Source organism: Aedes albopictus, chromosome 3 (assembly GCF_035046485.1).
Source record: "Aedes albopictus strain Foshan chromosome 3, AalbF5, whole genome shotgun sequence".
Lineage (NCBI taxonomy): Eukaryota > Metazoa > Arthropoda > Insecta > Diptera > Culicidae > Aedes > Aedes albopictus.
In genome coordinates, this window is record NC_085138.1 from 293,329,584 (window position 1) to 293,353,341 (window position 23,758).

Below are 23,758 nucleotides of genomic sequence, written 5' to 3' on the forward strand. Positions count from 1 at the left end.
ATAATTGATCGGACAAACGCCGATTTTCATACAAAATGACCAAGCTTGAGATGTTGTAACTATGGTTTGCGTTGATGGCTTGAGCTCAATTTTTGACATGGAACTACTAATATGCTGAATTTAACTTATACGAAGTTCCACATGTATTAGTTCGTTGGAAATGTGCAAAAGTGATCGGACAGCGGTACCCCTTTGATTTACACGCGTGCCGCTGCACAGTGGGAAAATAAGGTACAAAACCGACAAAGAATTCTGTAACTTTTGAAAACCACGAATGCGGTTTACGAAGTTATACTTTTCTAATGTAAAAATGTGCGGGGAATCCAATAAAACCGGTTTCAAAGGCCGCACGGATCGTTAACATGCTCATTTTACCCCAATTCCCCAATTTTTTAGCCGTTTTTATAGAAATTCATGTATTTTCTGAAGCGGAAATGATCTTGAAGTATGAAAACTCGACCGATCATGCTTATATATATTGCGGATATGAATAAAAATGTTAAACTTGACCGCATGAATGATTGTCATGCCCGTTTTACCATATTCCCCCAGATTATCGCATTTCTGGTAAGATATGCCACTTATCTAGGGAGAAAATCAGTAAAAATCCATCAAAATGAGTTTTTACCTGGTAAATACTTTTGAGCCATCGAATAAATCCGGATAAAAATCGAACGAACTGGTTTTTCGGTCATTTTGCCTTGATGCCCCAAAAATATCATTTTTTGAACTGAAGAGTTCTGCAACTTTTGAAATCCATGAATGCGGTTTACGAAGTCATACTTTTCTGATGTAAAAATGTGCGGGGAATCGAATAAATCTGGTTTTATAGGCTGCACGGATCGTTAACATTCTCATTTTACCCCAATTCCCCAATTTTTAGCCTTTTTTGATAGAGATTCATATATTTTCAGAAGCGGAAGTGATCTAGAAGTATACAAACTCGACCAATCAAGCTCATATATATTGCCGATATAAATGAAAATGTTAAACTTGACCGCATGAATGATTGTCATGCCCGTTTTACCATATTCCCCCAGATTATCGCATTTCTGGTAAGATATGCTATTTATCTAGAGAGAAAATCAGTAAACGTCCATCCATATGAGTTTCTACTTGGTGAATACATTTGAGCCTTCGAATAAATCAGGATAAAAATTTAAAGAACGGATATGTTGGTCATTTTGCCTTGATTCCCCAAAAATATCATTTTTAGAATTGAAGAGTTCTGTTACTTTTGAAATCCACGAATGCGATTTACGGAGTCATGTTTATCTAATGTAAAAACGTGTGGAGAATCGAATAAAATTGGTTTCGTAGGCCGCACGGATCGTTAACATACTCATTTTACCCCAATTCCGCAATTTTTTGTGTGTTTGATAGAAATTCATGTTCAGATGCGGAAACGACCTTGAAGTATAAAAACTCGACCAATCAAGCTCTTATATATTTTGCCGAAATAAATAAAAATGTTAAACTTGACCGCATGAACAATGCCCATGCCCATTTTACCATATTCCCCCAGATTATCGCATTTCTGGAAAAATATGCTATTTGTCGAGGGAGAAAATCGGTAAATGTCCATCTAAGAGAGGTTTTTATTTGAATAACATATTTGAGCCATCTATCTATTACACCAGGGAACAACAACGAACTTATATCTTGGCCATTTTGCCTTGATGCCCCAAAAAATATCATTTTTTTTGAATTGAAGAATTCTGTAACTTTTGGAAACCATGTATGCTATTTACTAAGTTTTTTTTTAAATTAAAATGTTCGAAAAATTTAATGAAACTGGTTTTAAAGGCCACAAGGATCGTCAAAATACTCATTTAACTTCAATTTCTCATTTTTTTGTAGATATTCATAGAAATTAATGTTTTTTTTAGAAGTGGAAATGAACTAGAAGTTTAAAAACTCAACCAATCAAGCTCATATATACTGCCGATACAAATGAAAACGTCACACTTGACCGCATGAATGGTTGTCATGCCCGTTTCACCATATGTTCCCCAATTATCGCATTTTTTATATCTAGTTTATTTTAATATCATTTTTTTTAATTGCAGAATTCTGTAACTTTTGAAAATCTCGAATGTGGTTTACGAAGTCAAACTTTTTTAATGTAGAAATGTGCAGGGAATTGAATTAAAGTGATTTTATGTGCCTTACGGATTGTTATCGCACTTTCTTATTTAACCCCAATTCCCTATTTTTAAGTATTTTTTAATAGAAGTTCATGTATTTTCAGAATCGGAAATAACTTTGAAGTATAAAAGCTCAGAAAATCTGTTGAGTTCATATAAGTTTTTATTTGAAAAACACACTTGAGCCATCCAATACATCAGGAAATAAAAATCGTACGAACTTTTATGTTGCCATTTCGCAGGTAATCCCGAAATATAAATATAATATTTTGAACATGTACAAGAAATTTATATGTTTTGAAAAACCGCTAGTTTATGAAGTCATACCCTTCTTATGTAAAATTGTACGGAGAATCTAATGAAAGTGGTTTCATAGGCCTCAAGGGGTTAATGCGCGTTAGCATTCTTATTTTAGCCCAATTTTCTATTTTCTTGGGATTTGATAGAATCTCATGTATTTTCAAAAGCGTTAATGACTTTGAAATATAAGCACTCAAAAAATCCAAAAAACCCATTCAAATGAGTTTTGGTTAGAAATATACATTTGAGCCATCTAATAAATCAGGATACAACAATCGAACCAACTTGTATCTTGGTCATTTTGCCTTGATGCCCCGAAAAATATCCTTTTTTGAATAACTGTACAACTCAGAATGTTATCAAAAGCGTTTATTCTTACAAGTGAATTTTCTAAGACAAAAACTCTGTAAATTGGATTAATGCCCACATGAGTCATAACTGTGATTTGAAATCGTTTTTTTTGCAAATTCATCTAAATTATTGTATTCAGGGTTAAACAAGCTGCATCTAGAATTCACGGGTTTTATCTTTAAAAAACTGTTTTTATAGAAAAACGGTTCGGATTATTGTTGTGTTATACACTTATGTAAAGTTAATTGTATATTTTACGGGGAATCAGTGCTAAATAGACAAAAAGCATTTCCAACCGATTTTCGTAACACGTATTCTTTAGATAGTTAAAATTGGTTATAAACGAAATTTTATTTAATTTGTCATTTGTTGATTTTATTTATAGATGTATAGCTTGTTTAACCCTAAAAGTACAAAACTGAAAATGTTTAACAAACACATTGTTCACAATTAGTATTTGGATAATCTGGGAGAATATGGTGAAACGGGCATGACAACCATTCATGCGGTCAAGTGTGACGTTTTCATTTGTATCGGCAGTATATATAAGCTTGATTGGTTGAGTTTTTAAACTTCAAGGTCATTTCCACTTCTAAAAAACATTAATTTCTATGAAAATCTACAAAAAATTGAGAAATTGAAAGTTAAATGAGTATTTTGACGAGCCTTGTGGCCATTAAAACCAGTTTCATCGAAATTTTCAAACATTTTTAATTAAAAAAAAATATGACTTTGTAAATAGCATACATGGTTTTCAAAAGTTACAGAGCTCTTCAATTCAAAAAATGATATTTTTGGGGCATCAAGGCAAAATGGCCAAGAATAAGTTCGTTGTTCTTCCCTGGTTTAATAGATAGATGGCTCAAATGTGTTATTCAAATAAAAATCTCTCTTAGATGGACATTTACCGATTTTCTCCCTCGACAAATAGCATATTTTTCCAGAAATGCGATAATCTGGGGGAATATGGTAAAATGGGAATGGACATTGTTCATGCGGTCAAGTTTAACATTTTCATTTATATCGGCAATATATATGAGCTTGATTGGTCGAGTTTGTATACTTCAAGATCACTTCCGCTTCTGAAAATATATGAATCTCTATCAAAAAAGGCTAAAAATTGGGGAATTGGGGTAAAATGAGAATGTTAACGATCCGTGCAGCCTATGAAACCAGATTTATTCGATTCCCCGCACATTTTTACATCAGAAAAGTATGGCTTCGTAAACCGCATTCATGGATTTCAAAAGTTGCAGAACTCTTCAGTTCAAAAAATGATATTTTTGGGGCATCAAGGCAAAATGACCAAAAAACCAGTTTGTTCGATTTTTATCCGGATTTATTCGATGGCTCAAAAGTATTTACCAGGTAAAAACTCATTTTGATGGATTTTTACTGATTTTCTCCCTAGATAAATGGCATATCTTACCAGAAATGCGATAATCTGGGGGAATATGGTAAAACGGGCATGACAATCATTCATGCGGTCAAGTTTAACATTTTTATTCATATCCGCAATATATATGAGCATGATCGGTCTAGTTTTCATACTTCAAGATCATTTCCGCTTCAGAAAATACATGAATTTCTATAAAAACGGCTAAAAAATTGGGGAATTGGGGTAAAATGAGCATGTTAACGATCCGTGCGGCCTATGAAACCGGTTTTATTGGATTCCCCGCACATTTTTACATTAGAAAAGTATAACTTCGTAAACCGCATTCGTGGTTTTCAAAAGTTACAGAATTCTTTGTCGGTTTTGTACCTTATTTTCCCACTGTGCGCTGTCCGATCACTTTTGCACATTTTGAACGCCTTGCCACGCCCAAACCTGTGAATGAAAACATTTTGTACCTTATATACGTAAAATTCAGCATAAAGCCTGTATCCGCAATAATCGGGACACAGAAATATGGCTGTAACTCTGCAATAGATATATTAAAATTGTTCAAGTTTTGCCTGATAATATCTTAAGATGGGTTCATTTCACCTGCAAAATTTCATGTGAATCGGTGAAGTACTTTTTGTTGTGGCAATGAAACAGTAGAACGCGAGCAATTGAATTTTGTACAGCCCCTGGTTTAGCTTGTCAGCGCTGTAAATTTTTAATTTGATATAGGAAATGGCTGAAATTTTGAACACAAGCCTCTCAATCTACTTTGCTTGCATAGGCTAAATTTCAAAAAAATCGATGCACTATCAACAATTTTATAGTCGAAACATATGTTGGGGCTGACCGTGATTTTAGCCCTTCAGACAACAATTAGTGAGCACCCCTTATTGTTTCGACTGTATTGTTGAAAGTACTACACCAACAATTATTAAATTTTGCAGGATTAGTATACACATAATCAACTACCGTCTGTGAAAATTTCATGAAAATGGGCAGAGACATTCAAAAGTTAAGAATAGGCAAACATCGCACATAAAAAACATGAAACATTTTCACTAACACTATCCCCTATCAACACCAGTAACTTTTGATCCAATTGATAAAAGTTGATGAAATTTTGCAAGAAAGTTTCTCTATAAGTATCATACCTGCTCACGAAGTTTCATAATTATCGCCGCAAAACTTTGAATTGTAGTGGAAAAGAACCATCAAGTATGCGAATGAAAATTGGTGATAATTGTACAAAATCTTAAAAACCACGTCTGTTTGTTTTTCATCTACAGTTAAAAGTAATGCATCGATTTTTATGAAATTTTGCACAAATAATAAACATACATCAAAGAGTTCTCAGTCAATTTTTGGCCAAGTTTTATTGATTCAGTACAGAGCGACTGCCGTACTTCTGTGTCCCGATTATTGCGGATACAGGCTTCATTAGTAGTTCCCTGTCAAAAATTTAGCTAAATCCATCAACGCAAACCAAAGTTACAGCATCCCAAACTTGGCCATTTTGTATGAACATCGGTGTTTGTCCGATCAATTATGCACCACAGTGTAAGTATTTTACCTAAATGAACAAAATCGCTAATTTGAGGTTTGCTATTTCGTATTTCTTGACCCTCGAGCAGCCGGGTCTTTGGCGACCCTCAGTGGCACCATGCTCACGCTGTATAACACAAACGTGCTATTTTATGGTGCGTGCACTCAGTACCTAACGACGCGAGCCCTCCCGAGTCAAAATAATCAGTTACCAAGCGTCTCCATGAATGAACGATGTTACACCAAACAAAATCATATCCTAAATTCGTCGTTTTATATTTTGGTTCACCTTGATAAGATTTGCAAGTAAAGTAAGTTGATAGATTGATAAGTAACACATAACTCTTCTTTTTACGAATCACGTGCGTATCCGCCACCCAGAAAGGGGGGCCACTACCACAGTTGCGGCAAACAGCTGCTTCTGCTTCACCTCCCTCGCTGCCACCAGCCAATTCCTTGCATCGTGTCGTCGCGTAGTCATCCGTCCGTCGTCGTCGTCGTCCTCCCATAATCTCGCTTGAGCGCGCTCCAACCGTTGTTGCGGCGGCGTTGTCGGAAAGTTATAAAACACTTTGCTCCGCTCAGAGCGCCGTTCAGTTCGCGTCGAGACTTGGTCGTGTGCGGATCTTTCCCGATTTGTGGACCTGCCCCCCGCGGTGTTTTTGGCGCCCACTGTAGTGTGTCCTGTGCTAGCTGTTCGTTCCGATCGTTCGTGTGTCTGGTTCTATAGTTCTAGAGGAGCGAAGTTTGCTTCCTCCTTCTCCCCCTGAAAGGTGCGATAACGGATTAAGAAAAACAAATTTCCCGTCGATAGGCGGAGAGGCTCGTCGTCGTCCTTCGTGGAACTTGTGGTGGGTGTATGTGCGGTGTGGGAGTGTGTGCTGCTCAGGCATATCCCCCGAAAAGGATCAACCCTTTCTTTCGCGGAACGGGTACGAGTGTTTTGCAAGGTGGTACTTGAGATTTTTTTTGTGTAACTCTGGTGATTGAAGAAGAAGAGAGAGTTTGAAGAAACCCATCAGTGGAGGAAATACTACATTACTTATTTACAGTGAATGAATTATCCAGTGCCAGTAACACGTTGTGCCAGTGTTCATTGACACGTGCTCCCGGGCAATTGAATAAAAATCAACTCGGAGTTGTTTTGTGCCGATCCGGTCTACGCGTGGATTCGTGGAAAGAATCACAATCGTTCAAAAATTCAGATCCACCAGTGCTAATCACGGATTGCGCACCATCTGGCGGTGTTTGTTTTTGTTTTCACTTTCCACCCGAGAGAGTTGGCGGCGGTGGACGCAGCAATTTGATTAGATTTTTGTTTTGCACAAGCAGAACGCGGGAGCAGTTTGGAATTTCGCGCGCGCTCATCAGACGCAGCTGCTGAAAGTAAACAATTCGTTTTTTTCTCGGTTGGATACAAATTGGACGGAGGGGATTGTTGCGACCCGGGCGAATAACGGTGGAACAATAGATTGAGTGTTTTTAGAGGAAAGGATCAAGTGTTTGCGTGAGACGTTTAGTTCCAGAAGTGATACTGTAACGGAATTCTACGATTTTCTGGCAGTGGTGAAATCGGTGTGCAGTTTGTAAAAGTGATTTGGAATAAAAAAGCTGCAGTTGAAGGAATATTACTAGACAAATCTTAGTGCAGTAACTGATCGGTGGACTTCAGGAAAGCTTGATTTTCGGTTTATGCTTGGATTCCTAGACAGTGAGTGTAAGTATTCAAATAATACCGATTTTTACCAAATAACACAGGGTGCATGTACCGGCGCCAAAACCATTTCTACAGAAATAACTAAAAACATCGACGAATGTCGTCAATATGTCAAATGATTAACCCTCGAGAAGTCGTCGTTCCTCGGTCACCCTCAGCGACATCATGCTCACGCTGTGTACTATAGGCGTGCGTTTTCATGGTACGTGGTCAGTACACGACGCGGCCGCTCCCGGTAAAACTTAGAAAGTTCTTGTAGAAAATCTTGTAGAAAAAAATATAGAAACCTTTTCGGGGATTTCTCCAAGAGCTTCTTGAGGGATTTATCCAAGCATTCTTACCGGAATTTCTTTGTAACGCCTTCAGGAATTTCTCAAGGATTTTTCTAGATTCTTGAATTTTTCATGGAACAAGTTTTTCCGAGATTTCTTCAGGATTCCTTTTGGGATTCCTCCATAAGTTCCTTGAGAGGTTTTTTCATAGAGTTCTTCAAAAAAGGAAAAATAGAATTCTTTGGGGGATTTTGCTTGGAGATACTCGGGATTTTTTTCTGGAATTTCTTGAGGGCTTCCTCTTGGAACTCCAGCAGGGATTACTCCATTAGTTTTTTAAGGATTCAGCAGTAAGTGCTTCAGAGATTCCTCCAGGAATTTCTTCGTGAAATCTTCCAATTTGTTGAAATTTCTCCTAAAATTGCTGGGTAAAGATCTGTTATAATTGCTTGAGAGAATTCTCCAGGAACTCCTTCAGGGATTTCTCAAGGAACTTTTTCAGGGAATTCTTCAAGGATTTCTTCAGCAATTTTTGGAAAGATTCTTGAGAAACTCCTCCTGGAGTTTCTTTGAGGATTTCTCCTGAAGTTGCTATAGTGTTCTCTCTGGGACTTCTTCAAAGATTCTTCCGGCCTGCAGGAACTTCTTAAGGGATTTATCTAGAGATTCTTTCAAGAATTTTTCCAGGAACTCTTTCAGGGATTTCTCGAGGAATTCCTTCAGGGACTGCAACAGGAACTATTCAGGGATTCCTCCCGGAACTCCTCCTGGGATTCCACCAGAAATTCGTTGGAGGATTAATCCAGGGCCTTCAGGTATGCTCATTGGAGTTCTTTGACGGATTTCTTCAGAAGTTCCTTGGGATTTTCCTGTACTTCCTTGAGAAATATTTCGAGGAACTCTATCAAGGTTTTTTTCAGGTGTTCTTCAGGGATTCATCTAGGAAGTTTTTCATGAATTTCTCCAAAGATTTTATTGGAAAATTTCTGGAATTTTCTCAGGAACCTCTTTAGGGGCTGTTCATAAACCACGTAGACCAAATTTTGGCCATCTCAGACCCAATCCCCTCCTCCCTTGTAGACTTTCAACCATACAAAAATTTTAAAATTTGTATGGAGCGTAGGCTTTGGCCAGACCACCCCCACTTCCCCCAAAAAATCAACGTGGTTTATCCCCTAGTAATTTCTTCAGGGGTTTCTCTTGGAGTTCACTCTAGGATCCCTTCATATATTTCTTCTTAATTTCCTTACCTTTAGAGGTTTTCCCTGGTATTGTATGAGGAATTTCTTCTAGAATTGCTGGAGTTATTTTCCAAGAACTTTTTAAGCAACTTCTTACTTCTTAAGGGATTCTTCTAGGAACTCTCTCGGGATTCCTCCCAGCCAGTGGCGTAGCCAGAAATTGTCTCTGGGAGGGGTTTTTAACGGTCATTAAAACTTTTTTTTTATTTGACACTTACATTGTGTAAACAGTAATGAGCAATTGTATTCGTAGTTTGAAAATAGCGGCGCAGCCGAAAATTTTTTTCGTCGCAGAGCGCTTTATATTAAAAATCTGTTCCACAAATTTTGGCTCTGGGGGTGGTTAACCCTTGAACCTCCCCCATGGCTACGCCAGCGCTCCCAGCATTTCTTTAGGAATTTATTCAGGAATTCATTCAGGAGTTCCTTCAAGGATTCCTCTAGAAATCTCCAGGAAATTTTCCAGGGATTCTTCCATGAGCTTCTTCAGAGAAATCCCAGAAGTTCCTTCTGGAGCGTTTTTCTTATTCTTGCAGCAGTTTCTTCTGGGATTTCTTTAGGTAAGCCCAGCTTGCCAGTAGCATTTGGTTTCGAAAGATGAATTCGTTTCGCTTCATTTTTTTTTTTGCAATACACGGAAACATACATTGACGCATACGCCTTTGAACTACATAATTTTGTGCAAAACATTATCACACAGCTGCACAGCGTGTGGTGCGTAAATCAATCTATGTTGCGACTCTTTGCTATATGGGATCATTCGATTCGCATTGGTCACTAATTTTCTGAAAGCTTTTATTTGAGCATGTGCCAGTACCTAGCATAGCATAGCATAGGCGATTGTACACATCGTGGGTGGCTATACAATGCTCAGCTTCATATGTTTTGAAAAATCTAGCACGTAGTGTCGCTAAAATAAAGTTTGGGATAAACGTCTTTTTCTACGTATTAGAGATGGTCGAAACAAACATCACATTGTATATCTGGCCACGTCCTTACAATCGCTACGAAAGGGTAGAAATGCTAGTTTAACGTCTACTTGAAGATACAGGGTACCCAAACTATCTCCATAGACGTTAAGGAGAAGGAATTTGTGTTAGTAGGGTGGGATTGTTATGAGGAGCTCTATTCGCCAATCTAGAGCGCAGTTGACATTTTTGGTGGATTGCTTACAGATCTGTAAAATGAACTTACCTTAATATTCCTGAAAGGAAGAACAATAGTAAACAAAAATAAAAATATAAATAACATACACATGAAAGGGCCGAAGGATTGAGGCAGCCAATCAATGTTTGACAAACACAAGATTGAAGAGAAAAAAATAAATAAAGAAATAAAAACAGTAATCGTTCGCAGTAAAAGCCAAAACATAAGAAAACAGAAACATCACAAAACATATCAAGTTTCAATCCGTGCTCCCACTTTAGGCAGGAAAATAGCAAAATTGAAACTTGATGTGGTAGATCTTACGCCGTAACGCATCATTCCAAGGTGATCTACCCATGTTACGGGATGTATTTGAGCATGTGCCAGTATCTGTCCACTAATTGCATTTTGTCGTCATTGGAATAATAAAAAAAATCGAACAGAGCATTTGAGGAACTTCTTTGACTTCCTTGGGCATACAGTATCTTCGTGCCTGTCACACGCAGGGATTTATGCCATGAACAACCTATCCAAAAGTTTCTTCACTGTATTTCCTCTATCATTGTTTTTCATATCTAAATCCGTATACTGGAAGTTTGTCAGGAAATGCAAAGCTAAATGAGCAAGCGATATGGTCCACATCCTTAAGGTTTCGGACGTCAGCTGCAGAAATAAGCCTTGGTCATCGCCAACATTTCGATCCTTCCCGAGCAGAGGAAAAAAGCTCACTAATAGCAAATTTTGATATGTAGATCAGAAAGTGATATTTGTTTGTTTAAGATGAGAGTTAAAAGTACTGAAAATTACATCTCAACTTTACTCCTGGAACATCGTCCTCATAGCACATTTTGCTCTTGGTAAGATCTTACCAATAGTAGTTAATAGCTATTTGATTGATCTTCAAATATCAGATTCTGCTATTGGTCAGAAGGTTCAAGAACAAAATTTTGATATTATTTTCAATGATTTTACCTCATATCTCAATCAACCCAACATCACGTTTTGTTCGTCAGTACTTGCCCTCTGCTCGGGTTGGGCTTGGTCTGTGGTTCATTGATAACACTAGTTTACAGCATTTTTGAACTCGGTAAGCTGATGATCGTTTTTGGTGTAGAATCATGCCCTGAGTTCGAAAACGCGAAGGAAAAAAATTACAGTAGAGCGGAAATTTTTTCGACTTTCCATACAAGGTTGATGATTTGAAATCGATTTTTGTTCTATTTTTAAGCAAAGTCGCTCACTTCAAACATCTCATTCTACGTAATCAATGCTCCGATTGAGCTAAATTTTTTACTGTAACTCACCTACATATGATATGTCAAATAAACGTCGAGAAAGAATTTTTAAGTTGTTTTTTTCTTATTGAAAAAAATACATTTCTTCGAAAAATTTTGGAAATTTTGCTAAAATTTGAGAAGATCGTCCCTAAAACTCGCCAATATCTTGAGTTTCATCAATCTGATGCAAAACCTGTATTCAGATGATTGAATGGTATTGTATTCAGCTTTTAATTTATGGAAAAAGATTAAAAATTGGTTGAACAAAACGCAATATATTTGAATTTTAGTAAATTGCATATTTTGAAAAGTTGCAAAACTCAATATTAAGCTAAAACTCAAAAACTGTTCTACTTAAAGTTTTTGGAGGTCGGTTTCGAAATCAGCACTAAATTGTGCTTCAAAAATTTTGGTCGTTGACAGAAGTTCACGACTTTCGTTTTAATTTGTAAACTTGTGTAATTGTAAATATTCTATTTGCCATTGGTCACATAGTTCCAGGACTATTCCGAACAAGTCGATTGCTACAATAAAGCAGTCTGTAAGTCGCAGATAAGCAAGTAGTGGAGCTTGAAAAGTTTCATTTTAAAGTGTTTTAAAGTTACAAAGTACTAGTGAAGTCCAGATTTTTTATTCTAGTACAGGTCGTACCGTAATCCGGGGTCAAATTGATCACTTTAAAACAACTTTTGCGGATAACATCAGTGCCTGTTCAAATGTTGCTAAAAGAATATGTGTAAAACCAGTACCCTGTGGGTCTCCATGGAACCATGTGACAGAATTTTGTTCAACAAATTTGAACTTTAAGTTAAATAACTCCAAATATCAAAATATTGGAAAAGCCAATTTGGGGCGAAATTGATCAGTATACAATTAAGCATCGGTTGGAAAGGAAAATTTCCTTCTCCGCTTAATTTTGCTCTTCTTAAACTGAATAACGCGTCTAAAATCTTACAACTAGTGAATGTAATACTTTAAATGCAATATTAAATTTTGAAATTTCCCCTTAAACGCCTAAAGGTAGGCAATTTTATATGAAATAAGTGATTTTTATCACAATAAAAGAGATCGGTTTTGTTTCCCTGCGGCCATTCCACCCTTGACGGAATTACATACATTTAGGCGTATTCCGCTCAGCAACATAAATTGGAACTTCAAGGGTTAATTATTGTAATGTTAGTGCTGTAGTCAATCCAAATGAGTTGGAAATTAGGGTAAACTACTCTTTATAGGGTAAATGGCCCTATTATCAAGACGACATATCCCTCCTTAGAAACATTAATAAGGAAATAACTCATTGAACAAATTTGTTGACTTTTTATCCATTTTAACGCAAAGGGTGGGAAATTGTGACGACGTAGTGTCCTGGCGATCCTTAAGGATCATTCCCAAGGACATTTGCTGCAAATCCTGTAGACTGAACATTGAGCCATTTTATTTTCTGGTAATGTGTTCGTTGAAATTAGTCGAAAAATGAATTATTCTAGGATATTGGGTTTTCCATCCACTTTAACGCAAAGGGTGGGAGATTATGACGACATAGTGTCCTGGCAATCCTTAAGGATCATTCCCAAGGACATTTGCTGCAAATCCTGTAGGCTGAACATTGAGCCATTTTATTTTCTGGTAATGTGTTCGATAAAATAAGTCGAAAAATGAATTATTCTAAGGAATTGACATTTTTATCCACTTCAACGCAAAGGGTGGGAGATTGTGACGACGTAGTGTCCTAGCAATCCTTAAGGATCATTCCCAAGGACATTTGCTGCAAATCCTGTAGGCTGAACATTGAGCCATTTTATTTTCTGGTAATGTGTTCAATGAAATAAGTCGAAAAATGAATTATTCTAGGATATTGGGTTTTCCATCCACTTCAACGAAAAGGGTGGGAGATTGTGACGACGTAGTGTCCTAGCAATCCTTAAGGATCATTCCCAAGGACATTTGCTGCAAATCCTGTAGGCTGAACATTGAGCCATTTTATTTTCTGGTAATGTGTTCGATGAAATAAGTCAAAAAATGAATTATTCTAAGGAATTGACTTTTTTATCCACTTTAACGCAAAGGGTGGGAGATTATGACGACATAGTGTCCTGGCAATCCTTAAGGATCATTCCCAAGGACATTTGCTGCAAATCCTGTAGGCTGAACATTGAGCCATTTTATTTTCTGGTAATGTGTTCAATGAAATAAGTCGAAAAATGAATTATTCTAGGATATTGGGTTTTCCATCCACTTTAACGCAAAGGGTGGGAGATTATGACGTCATAGTGTCTTGGCAATCCTTAAGGATCATTCCCAAGGACATTTGCTGCAAATCCTGTAGGCTGAACATTGAGCCATTTTATTTTCTGGTAATGTGTTCGATAAAATAAGTCGAAAAATGAATTATTCTAGGATATTGGGTTTTCCATCCACTTTAACGCAAAGGGTGGGAGATTATGACGTCATAGTGTCTTGGCAATCCTTAAGGATCATTCCCAAGGACATTTGCTGCAAATCCTGTGGACTGAACATTGAGCCATTTTATTTTCTGGTAATGTGTTCGATAAAATAAGTCGAAAAATGAATTATTCTAAGGAATTGACATTTTTATCCACTTCAACGCAAAGGGTGGGAGATTGTGACGACGTAGTGTCCTAGCAATCCTTAAGGATCATTTCCAAGGACATTTGCTGCAAATCCTGTAGGCTGAACATTGAGCCATTTTATTTTCTGGTAATGTGTTCGATGAAATAAGTCAAAAAATGAATTATTCTAAGGAATTGACTTTTTTATCCACCTTAACGCAAAGGGTGGGAGATTATGACGACATAGTGTCCTGGCAATCCTTAAGGATCATTCCCAAGGACATTTGCTGCAAATCCTGTAGGCTGAACATTGAGCCATTTTATTTTCTGGTAATGTGTTCGATAAAATAAGTCGAAAAATGAATTATTCTAGGATATTGGGTTTTCCATCCACTTTAACGCAAAGGGTGGGAGATTATGACGTCATAGTGTCTTGGCAATCCTTAAGGATCATTCCCAAGGACATTTGCTGCAAATCCTGTAGGCTGAACATTGAGCCATTTTATTTTCTGGTAATGTGTTCGATAAAATAAGTCGAAAAATGAATTATTCTAGGATATTGGGTTTTCCATCCACTTAAACGCAAAGGGTGGGAGATTATGACGTCATAGTGTCTTGGCAATCCTTAAGGATCATTCCCAAGGACATTTGCTGCAAATCCTGTGGACTGAACATTGAGCCATTTTATTTTCTGGTAATGTGTTCGATAAAATAAGTCGAAAAATGAATTATTCTAAGGAATTGACATTTTTATCCACTTCAACGCAAAGGGTGGGAGATTGTGACGATGTAGTGTCCTAGCAATCCTTAAGGATCATTCCCAAGGACATTTGCTGCAAATCCTGTAGGCTGAACATTGAGCCATTTTATTTTCTGGTAATGTGTTCGATGAAATAAGTCAAAAAATGAATTATTCTAAGGAATTGACTTTTTTATCCACCTTAACGCAAAGGGTGGGAGATTATGACGACATAGTGTCTTGGCAATCCTTAAGGATCATTCCCAAGGACATTTGCTGCAAATCCTGTGGACTGAACATTGAGCCATTTTATTTTCTGGTAATGTGTTCGATAAAATAAGTCGAAAAATGAATTATTCTAAGGAATTGACATTTTTATCCACTTCAACGCAAAGGGTGGGAGATTGTGACGACGTAGTGTCCTAGCAATCCTTAAGGATCATTCCCAAGGACATTTGCTGCAAATCCTGTAGGCTGAACATTGAGCCATTTTATTTTCTGGTAATGTGTTCGATGAAATAAGTCAAAAAATGAATTATTCTAAGGAATTGACTTTTTCATCCACTTTAACGCAAAGGGTGGGAGATTATGACGACATAGTGTCCTGGCAATCCTTAAGGATCATTCCCAAGGACATTTGCTGCAAATCCTGTAGGCTGAACATTGAGCCATTTTATTTTCTGGTAATGTGTTCGATAAAATAAGTCGAAAAATGAATTATTCTAAGGAATTGACATTTTTATCCACTTCAACGCAAAGGGTGGGAGATTATGACGACGTAGTGTCCTAGCAATCCTTAAGGATCATTCCCAAGGACATTTGCTGCAAATCCTGTAGGCTGAACATTGAGCCATTTTATTTTCTGGTAATGTGTTCGATAAAATAAGTCGAAAAATGAATTATTCTAAGGAATTGACATTTTTATCCACTTCAACGCAAAGGGTGGGAGATTGTGACGACGTAGTGTCCTAGCAATCCTTAAGGATCATTCCCAAGGACATTTGCTGCATCTCGTGTAGGCTGAACATTGAGCCATTTTATTTTCTGGTAATGTGTTCGATGAAATAAGTCAAAAAATGAATTATTCTAAGGAATTGACTTTTTTATCCACTTTAACGCAAAGGGTGGGAGATTATGACGACATAGTGTCCTGGCAATCCTTAAGGATCATTCCCAAGGACATTTGCTGCAAATCCTGTAGGCTGAACATTGAGCCATTTTATTTTCTGGTAATGTGTTCGATGAAATAAGTCGAAAAATGAATTATTCTAGGATATTGGGTTTTCCATCCACTTTAACGCAAAGGGTGGGAGATTATGACGACCTAGTGTCCTGGCAATCCTTAAGGATCATTCCCAAGGACATTTGCTGCAAATCCTGTAGGCTGAACATTGAGCCATTTTATTTTCTGGTAATGTGTTCGATAAAATAAATCGAAAAATGAATTATTCTAAGGAATTGACATTTTTATCCACCTTAACGCAAAGGGTGGGAGATTATGACGACATAGTGTCCTGGCAATCCTTAAGGATCATTCCCAAGGACATTTGCTGCAAATCCTGTAGGCTGAACATTGAGCCATTTTATTTTCTGGTAATGTGTTCAATGAAATAAGTCGAAAAATGAATTATTCTAGGATATTGGGTTTTCCACCCACTTTAACGCAAAGGGTGGGAGATTATGACGTCATAGTGTCTTGGCAATCCTTAAGGATCATTCCCAAGGACATTTGCTGCAAATCCTGTAGGCTGAACATTGAGCCATTTTATTTTCTGGTAATGTGTTCGATGAAATAAGTCAAAAAATGAATTATTCTAGGATATTGGGTTTTCCATCCACTTTAACGCAAAGGGTGGGAGATTATGACGTCATAGTGTCTTGGCAATCCTTAAGGATCATTCCCAAGGACATTTGCTGCAAATCCTGTAGGCTGAACATTGAGCCATTTTATTTTCTGGTAATGTGTTCGATAAAATAAATCGAAAAATGAATTATTCTAAGGAATTGACATTTTTATCCACTTCAACGCAAAGGAAGAGAGATTGTGACGAGGTAGTGTCCTGGCAATCCTTAAGGATCATTCCCAAGGACATTTGCTGCAAATCCTGTAGGCTGAACATTGAGCCATTTTATTTTCTGGTAATGTGTTCAATGAAATAAGTCGAAAAATGAATTATTCTAGGATATTGGGTTTTCCATCCACTTTAACGCAAAGGGTGGGAGATTATGACGACATAGTGTCCTGGCAATCCTTAAGGATCATTCCCAAGGACATTTGCTGCAAATCCTGTAGGCTGAACATTGAGCCATTTTATTTTCTGGTAATGTGTTCAATGAAATAAGTCGAAAAATGAATTATTCTAGGATATTGGGTTTTCCACCCACTTTAACGCAAAGGGTGGGAGATTATGACGTCATAGTGTCTTGGCAATCCTTAAGGATCATTCCCAAGGACATTTGCTGCAAATCCTGTAGGCTGAACATTGAGCCATTTTATTTTCTGGTAATGTGTTCGATGAAATAAGTCAAAAAATGAATTATTCTAAGGAATTGACTTTTTTATCCACCTTAACGCAAAGGGTGGGAGATTATGACGACATAGTGTCCTGGCAATCCTTAAGGATCATTCCCAAGGACATTTGCTGCAAATCCTGTAGGCTGAACATTGAGCCATTTTATTTTCTGGTAATGTGTTCGATAAAATAAGTCGAAAAATGAATTATTCTAGGATATTGGGTTTTCCATCCACTTTAACGCAAAGGGTGGGAGATTATGACGTCATAGTGTCTTGGCAATCCTTAAGGATCATTCCCAAGGACATTTGCTGCAAATCCTGTGGACTGAACATTGAGCCATTTTATTGTCTGGTAATGTGTTCGATAAAATAAGTCGAAAAATGAATTATTCTAAGGAATTGACATTTTTATCCACTTCAACGCAAAGGGTGGGAGATTGTGACGACGTAGTGTCCTAGCAATTCTTAAGGATCATTCCCAAGGACATTTGCTGCAAATCCTGTAAGCTGAACATTGAGCCATTTTATTTTCTGGTAATGTGTTCGATAAAATAAGTCGAAAAATGAATTATTCTAGGATATTGGGTTTTCCATCCACTTTAACGCAAAGGGTGGGAGATTATGACGTCATAGTGTCTTGGCAATCCTTAAGGATCATTCCCAAGGACATTTGCTGCAAATCCTGTAGGCTGAACATTGAGCCATTTTATTTTCTGGTAATGTGTTCGATGAAATAAGTCGAAAAATGAATTATTCTAGGATATTGGGTTTTCCATCCACTTTAACGCAAAGGGTGGGAGATTATGACGACCTAGTGTCCTGGCAATCCTTAAGGATCATTCCCAAGGACATTTGCTGCAAATCCTGAAGGCTGAACATTGAGCCATTTTATTTTCTGGTAATGTGTTCGATGAAATAAGTCGAAAAATGAATTATTCTAGGATATTGGGTTTTCCATCCACTTTAACGCAAAGGGTGGGAGATTATGACGACCTAGTGTCCTGGCAATCCTTAAGGATCATTCCCAAGGACATTTGCTGCAAATCCTGTAGGCTGAACATTGAGCCATTTTATTTTCTGGTAATGTGTTCGATAAAATAAATCGAAAAATGAATTATTCTAAGGAATTGACATTTTTATCCACTTCAACGCAAAGGAAGGGAGATTGTGACGAGGTAGTGTCCTGGCAATCCTTAAGGATCATTTCCAAGGACATTTGCTGCAAATCCTGTAGGCTGAACATTGAGCCATTTTATTTTCTGGTAATGTGTTCAATGAAATAAGTCGAAAAATGAATTATTCTAGGATATTGGGTTTTCCATCCACTTTAACGCAAAGGGTGGGATTTTTTTTTTTTTAATTTCTTTGTATTTGTGAATTTTAACTTATTGCTAATTCTTCACACGCAAAGGGTGGGAGATTATGACGACATAGTGTCCTGGCAATCCTTAAGGATCATTCCCAAGGACATTTGCTGCAAATCCTGTGGACTGAACATTGAGCCATTTTATTTTCTGGTAATGTGTTCAATGAAATAAGTCGAAAAATGAATTATTCTAGGATATTGGGTTTTCCATCCACTTTAACGCAAAGGGTGGGAGATTATGACGTCATAGTGTCTTGGCAATCCTTAAGGATCATTCCCAAGGACATTTGCTGCAAATCCTGTGGACTGAACATTGAGCCATTTTATTTTCTGGTAATGTGTTCGATAAAATAAGTCGAAAAATGAATTATTCTAAGGAATTGACATTTTTATCCACTTCAACGCAAAGGGTGGGAGATTGTGACGACGTAGTGTCCTAGCAATCCTTAAGGATCATTCCCAAGGACATTTGCTGCAAATCCAGTAGGCTGAACATTGAGCCATTTTATTTTCTGGTAATGTGTTCGATGAAATAAGTCAAACAATGAATTATTCTAAGGAATTGACTTTTTTATCCACCTTAACGCAAAGGGTGGGAGATTATGACGACATAGTGTCCTGGCAATCCTTAAGGATCATTCCCAAGGACATTTGCTGCAAATCCTGTGGACTGAACGTTGAGCCATTTTATTTTCTGGTAATGTGTTCGTTGAAATTAGTCGAAAAATGAATTATTCTAAGGAATTGACTTTTTTATCCACTTCAACGCAAAGGGTGGGAGATTGTGACGACGTAGTGTCCTAGCAATCCTTAAGGATCATTCCCAAGGACATTTGCTGCAAATCCTGTAGGCTGAACATTGAGCCATTTTATTTTCTGGTAATGTGTTCGATAAAATAAGTCGAAAAATGAATTATTCTAAGGAATTGACATTTTTATCCACTTCAACGCAAAGGGTGGGAGATTGTGACGACGTAGTGTCCTAGCAATCCTTAAGGATCATTCCCAAGGACATTTGCTGCAAATCCTGTAGGCTGAACATTGAGCCATTTTATTTTCTGGTAATGTGTTCAATGAAATAAGTCGAAAAATGAATTATTCTAGGATATTGGGTTTTCCATCCACTTTAACGCAAAGGGTGGGAGATTATGACGACATAGTGTCCTGGCAATCCTTAAGGATCATCCCCAAGGACATTTGCTGCAAATCCTGTAGGCTGAACATTGAGCCATTTTATTTTCTGGTAATGTGTTCAATGAAATAAGTCGAAAAATGAATTATTCTAGGATATTGGGTTTTCCATCCACTTTAACGCAAAGGGTGGGAGATTATGACGTCATAGTGTCTTGGCAATCCTTAAGGATCATTCCCAAGGACATTTGCTGCAAATCCTGTGGACTGAACATTGAGCCATTTTATTTTCTGGTAATGTGTTCAATGAAATAAGTCGAAAAATGAATTATTCTAGGATATTGGGTTTTCCATCCACTTTAACGCAAAGGGTGGGAGATTATGACGTCATAGTGTCTTGGCAATCCTTAAGGATCATCCCCAAGGACATTTGCTGCAAATCCTGTAGGCTGAACATTGAGCCATTTTATTTTCTGGTAATGTGTTCGATGAAATAAGTCAAAAAATGAATTATTCTAAGGAATTGACTTTTTTATCCACTTTAACGCAAAGGGTGGGAGATTATGACGACATAGTGTCCTGGCAATCCTTAAGGATCATTCCCAAGGACATTTGCTGCAAATCCTGTAGGCTGAACATTGAGCCATTTTATTTTCTGGTAATGTGTTCAATGAAATAAGTCGAAAAATGAATTATTCTAGGATATTGGGTTTTCCATCCACTTTAACGCAAAGGGTGGGAGATTATGACGACATAGTGTCCTGGCAATCCTTAAGGATCATTCCCAAGGACATTTGCTGCAAATCCTGTAGGCTGAACATTGAGCCATTTTATTTTCTGGTAATGTGTTCGATGAAATAAGTCGAAAAATGAATTATTCTAAGGAATTGACTTTTTTATCCACCTTAACGCAAAGGGTGGGAGATTATGACGACATAGTGTCCTGGCAATCCTTAAGGATCATTCCCAAGGACATTTGCTGCAAATCCTGTGGACTGAACATTGAGCCATTTTATTTTCTGGTAATGTGTTCGATAAAATAAGTCGAAAAATGAATTATTCTAGGATATTGGGGTTTTCATCCACTTTAACGCAAAGGGTGGGAGATTATGACGACATAGTGTCCTGGCAATCCTTAAGGATCATTCCCAAGGACATTTGCTGCAAATCCTGTAGGCTGAACATTGAGCCATTTTATTTTCTGGTAATGTGTTCGATAAAATAAGTCGAAAAATGAATTATTCTAGGATATTGGGTTTTTCATCCACTTTAACGCAAAGGGTGGAAGTTTGTGACGAGGTAGTGTCCTGGCGATCCTTAAGGATCATTCCCAAGGACATTTGCTGCAAATCCTGTAGACTGAACATTGAGCCATTTTATTTTCTGGTAATGTGTTCGATGAAATAAATCAAAACATGAATTATTCTAAGGAATTGACTTTTTTATCCACTTTAACGCAAAGGGTGGGAGATTGTGACGACGTAGTGTCCTGGCAATCCTTAAGGATCATTCCCAAGGACATTTGCTGCAAATCCTGTAGGCTGAACATTGAGCCATTTTATTTTCTGGTAATGTGTTCGATGAAATAAGTCAAAAAATGAATTATTAGAGGATATTGGATTTTTCATCCACTATAACGCAAAGGGTGGGGAATGTGGCGACGTAGTGTCCTGGCAATCCTTAAGGATCATTCCCAAGGACATTTGCTGCAAATCCTTAGGCTGAACATTGAGCCATTTTATTTTCTGGTAATGTGTTCGATGAAATAAATCAAAAAATGAATTATTCTAAGGAATTGACATTTTTATCCACCTTAACGCAAAGGGTGGGAGATTATGACGACATAGTGTCCTGGCAATCCTTAAGGATCATTCCCAAGGACATTTGCTGCAAATCCTGTAGGCTGAACATTGAGCCATTTTATTTTCTGGTAATGTGTTCGATAAAATAAGTCGAAAAATGAATTATTCTAAGGAATTTGTGCGTCTGAAGTTCTGATGCACTGTTGAAGCGGGATTTCAAGACGTTTGTCCTTAAGGATCATTCCCAAGGACATTTGCTGCAAATCCTGTAGGCTGAACATTGAGCCATTTTATTTTCTGGTAATGTGTTCGATGAAATAAGTCGAAAAATGAATTATTCTAGGATATTGGGTTTTCCATCCACTTTAACGCAAAGGGTGGGAGATTATGACGACATAGTGTCCTGGCAATCCTTAAGGATCATTCCCAAGGACATTTGCTGCAAATCCTGTAGGCTGAACATTGAGCCATTTTATTTTCTGGTAATGTGTTCGATAAAATAAGTCGAAAAATGAATTATTCTAAGGAATTGACATTTTTATCCACTTCAATGCAAAGGGTAGGAGATTGTGACGACGTAGTGTCCTAGCAATCCTTAAGGATCATTCCCAAGGACATTTGCTGCAAATCCTGTAGGCTGAACATTGAGCCATTTTATTTTCTGGTAATGTGTTCAATGAAATAAGTCGAAAAATGAATTATTCTAGGATATTGGGTTTTCCATCCACTTTAACGCAAAGGGTGGGAGATTGTGACGACGTAGTGTCCTAGCAATCCTTAAGGATCATTCCCAAGGACATTTGCTGCAAATCCAGTAGGCTGAACATTGAGCCATTTTATTTTCTGGTAATGTGTTCGATGAAATAAGTCGAAAAATGAATTATTCTAAGGAATTGACATTTTTATCCACTTCAACGCAAAGGGTGGGAGATTGTGACGACGTAGTGTCCTAGCAATCCTTAAGGATCATTCCCAAGGACATTTGCTGCAAATCCTGTGGACTGAACATTGAGCCATTTTATTTTCTGGTAATGTGTTCGATGAAATAAGTCGAAAAATGAATTATTCTAAGGAAATGACATTTTTATCCACTTCAACGCAAAGGGTGGAAGTTTGTGACGAGGTAGTGTCCTGGCGATCCTTAAGGATCATTCCCAAGGAAATTTGCTGCAAATCCTGTAGACTGAACATTGAGCCATTTTATTTTCTGGTAATGTGTTCGATGAAATTAGTCGAAAAATGAATTATTCTAAGGAATTGACATTTTCATCCACTTCAACGCAAAGGGTGGGAGATTGTGACGAGGTAGTGTCCTGGCAATCCTTAAGGATCATTCCCAAGGACATTTGCTGCAAATCCTGTAGGCTGAACATTGAGCCATTTTATTTTCTGGTAATGTGTTCGTTGAAATTAGTCGAAAAATGAATTATTCTAGGATATTGGGTTTTCATCCACTTTAACGCAAAGGGTGGGAGATTATGACGACGTAGTGTCCTGGCAATCCTTAAGGATCATTCCCAAGGACATTTTCTGCAAATCCTGTAGGCTGAACATTGAGCCATTTTATTTTCTGGTAATGTGTTCGATAAAATAAGTCGAAAAATGAATTATTCTAGGATATTGGGTTTTTCATCCACTTTAACGCAAAGGGTGGGAGATTATGACGACATAGTGTCCTGGCAATCCTTAAGGATCATTCCCAAGGACATTTGCTGCAAATCCTGTAGGCTGAACATTGAGCCATTTTATTTTCTGGTAATGTGTTCGATGAAATAAGTCGAAAAATGAATTATTCTAGGATATTGGGTTTTCCATCCACTTTAACGCAAAGGGTGGGAGATTATGACGACGTAGTGTCCTTTCAATCCTTAAGGATCATTCCCAAGGACATTTGCTACAAATCCTTAGGCTGAACATTGAGCCATTTTATTTTCTGGTAATGTGTTCGAAAAAATAAATCAAATAATGAATTATTCTAAGGAATTGACTTTTTTATCCACTTTATCGCAAAGGGTGGGAGATTGTGACGACGTAGTGTCCTGGCAATCCTTAAGGATCATTCCCAAGGACATTTGCTGCAAATCCTGTAGGCTGAACATTGAGCCATTTTATTTTCTGGTAATGTGTTCGATGAAATAAGTCAAAAAATGAATTATTAGAGGATATTGGATTTTTCATCCACTATAACGCAAAGGGTGGGGGAATGTGGCGACGTAGTGTCCTGGCAATCCTTAAGGATCATTCCCAAGGAC

General features: G+C 37.4%; 2 protein-coding genes across 3 annotated transcripts in view; one reads left to right on the forward strand and one right to left on the reverse strand.

The window, feature by feature from the left end:
* Window positions 1–23,758, reverse strand: part of LOC134290779 (uncharacterized) — a 483,651-nt gene that overhangs the window by 272,677 nt on the left and 187,216 nt on the right. The gene's annotated exons all lie outside the window — the stretch shown is intronic.
* LOC109412930 (Ig-like and fibronectin type-III domain-containing protein 1) overlaps window positions 6,079–23,758 on the forward strand; it is a 692,650-nt gene continuing 674,970 nt past the window's right edge. Inside the window, exon 1 of one of the 2 annotated variants that reach the window (XM_062861347.1) lies at window positions 6,079–7,441. In XM_062861347.1, coding sequence (XP_062717331.1) covers window positions 7,423–7,441 — 19 coding nt within the window. In that variant the 5' untranslated portion in view covers window positions 6,079–7,422. The remainder of the gene's footprint in view (window positions 7,442–23,758) is intronic. The other variant, XM_062861348.1, reaches the window with a different exon arrangement.